At 46.1% G+C, this 2,116-nt stretch overlaps 1 protein-coding gene across 1 annotated transcript; it reads left to right on the top strand.

The window, feature by feature from the left end:
• The first annotated feature begins 422 nt into the window (after positions 1-422).
• LOC107276377 (pectinesterase inhibitor 4) lies at positions 423-1,500 on the top strand. The gene has a single exon (XM_015758303.3). It carries the CDS (start codon positions 731-733, stop codon positions 1,367-1,369), a length of 639 nt encoding a protein of 212 aa, XP_015613789.1. The 5' UTR covers positions 423-730; the 3' UTR covers positions 1,370-1,500.
• Positions 1,501-2,116: the final 616 nt, after the last annotated feature.

Raw genomic sequence — 2,116 nt, 5'->3', positions numbered from 1 at the left:
GGCAGCTGGTTTAAGACGACCGCTAGTGAAAATGAATTATCGCCGGCGGTCGATAACCGCCAACGAAAATCATGGTCTTCATTGACCTTTGCTTTATGGCAGCTCCAAATTTCGCCAGAAAAACCTAAAATGGCCGTCAAAAAAATAGTTTTCGTAGTAGTGAATAATGAATGGAAGATAACAGAAGTACTGGTTAAACGTTCGATAGTGTTTTGAATATAATTCCCTCCATACAACAGTATACGATACAGTAAAATGGACTTTTAAAGTTCTAATTAATTAAGTATGTATTTGTAAGGCACAGTATCAGTTTGCTTAATTACTAATCCCCAATACGAAAAGTATAGTTGACTTGCTTTTGTTGTGCCCAATTCCGATCACTATTTTGGCAACACTGACTTGCTCAGGTCATCTTTTTTCGACATAAACATGCAACTATTTCTTTATTTCCTGGATAAATTTTGGGATTCTTGATTACAAACGTGCATGGATAATTAGGTGATAGTGACAAGTCATGAGATGAGAGTTGAGTTAACGAAACAAAAAGTCATATGATTGGTTCATACGCCAGCAGCCTAGCTAGCCACCGGCCTAAGCAACAAAAAATAATATTATTTTATGTTAATCATCATGTTACTCATCCCTATATAACGCTCCAAGACGGCCAATTAGTTAGCTCCACGTCAAAGTTGTCAAAATCCGGCGCGGAGCAAGCAAGCAAACTCCACTCATGGCGCCGCTTCCGCCTCGCGCCATTTCCCTCGTCTTCCTCTTCCTCTTCTTCACGGCCGCGTCGGCGACGAGGCGACTCGACGACGCCGGTGGCCAGCCTACGGCGGCGTCGTCCGCGACGGCGTTCCTCCGGTCCCGCTGCGCCACCACGCGGTACCCTGACGTCTGCTACGACTCCCTCCTCCCCTACGCCTCCACGTTCCAGACCAGCCACGTCAAGCTCGCCGTCGCCGCGGCCAACGTCGCGGCGGCGAAGCTCCGGGCGTTCTCGGCCCGCATCAATGATCTGCTCGCCCAAGGCGGCGCCGCTCGCGTGGACGCCGCGCTGAAGGACTGCAAGAGCACCATCTCCGACGCCGGCGACCTGGCAAGGCAGTCGTCGGCGGAGCTCGGACAGCTCGACGCGGGCGCCGCCGCGGCCGGCGTGAGCAGCAGGCAGGCGAGGTGGCATGTCTCGAATGTGCAGACGTGGCTCAGCGCGGCCATCACCGACGAGGGGACGTGCACCGATGGGTTCGAGGAAGCCGGAGAAGCCGCGGCGGGGTCGCCCGCCGGGAAGGAGGTCGCCGCCGGGGTGGCGAGAGTGAAGCAGCACACCAGCATCGCCCTCGCGCTCGTCAACGGCATCCCGTTGTGAACCTGCAGACAAGCACTAGTGTTTTATTAAACTAAGTTGTTGCAAAACTTATATCACTTCAATGATGCATGTAAAAGCACATATAATTGTATAAAGGAATCATTATGGAAGTGTGACCGTTGTACATGTCATATTTGTTCTACTTTTCCAGTTGTATACAGTGTAAAGTCGATCGAAGATGGATTTTTCTCACTCGAGGGGACACCCTCTCGTTGTGTATGTGTCATTTAAAAGTTATAAAACAATTATTTTTATGAGATAGCTCAATATGTGACACAAACATGTAAGTTCAAGTTCAAGTTCAAGCTATACAATTATGAACAAAAATGATAAATTTAACTATGAATTATACATTCTATATTCAGAGTCAAGTTTATTATTTTTGTTTTTACTTGCGTATGTTGAACTTGAACATACATCATACATGTTTGCGAAGTGATATACTCCCTCCGTCCAACAAAAAGCCAATCTAGCACTAGGATGTTACAACGAATCTGGACATACTATATGAAATAATGCTTGTCGTTGAATACATTGGTTAGTGTGTGCAAACATCATAGCGGTGGCGTATTTGGACAAATGAACTGTGTGAAATGTAATATTCTAAAAAGCTTATGGTTGGTGGTTGAATTGTGCGCATATTAATAGTTATAACAAGTAATGTGAGTTATAACAATGAAATAATGATAGCAATGTAACTATATTAGCACTCTGAATGAAATGGTTGCGGTCATGAAACCATCCTGG

The sequence above is a fragment of the Oryza sativa genome, chromosome 10 (assembly GCF_034140825.1).
Source record: "Oryza sativa Japonica Group chromosome 10, ASM3414082v1".
In the NCBI taxonomy this organism is placed as follows: domain Eukaryota; kingdom Viridiplantae; phylum Streptophyta; class Magnoliopsida; order Poales; family Poaceae; genus Oryza; species Oryza sativa.
This window is presented reverse-complemented; position numbering and strand designations above follow the sequence as displayed.

Bases quoted from the DNA above. Each gene is read 5' to 3' on its own strand.
- LOC107276377 (XM_015758303.3), top strand. From the start codon at position 731: ATGGCGCCGCTTCCGCCTCGCGCCATTTCCCTCGTCTTCCTCTTCCTC.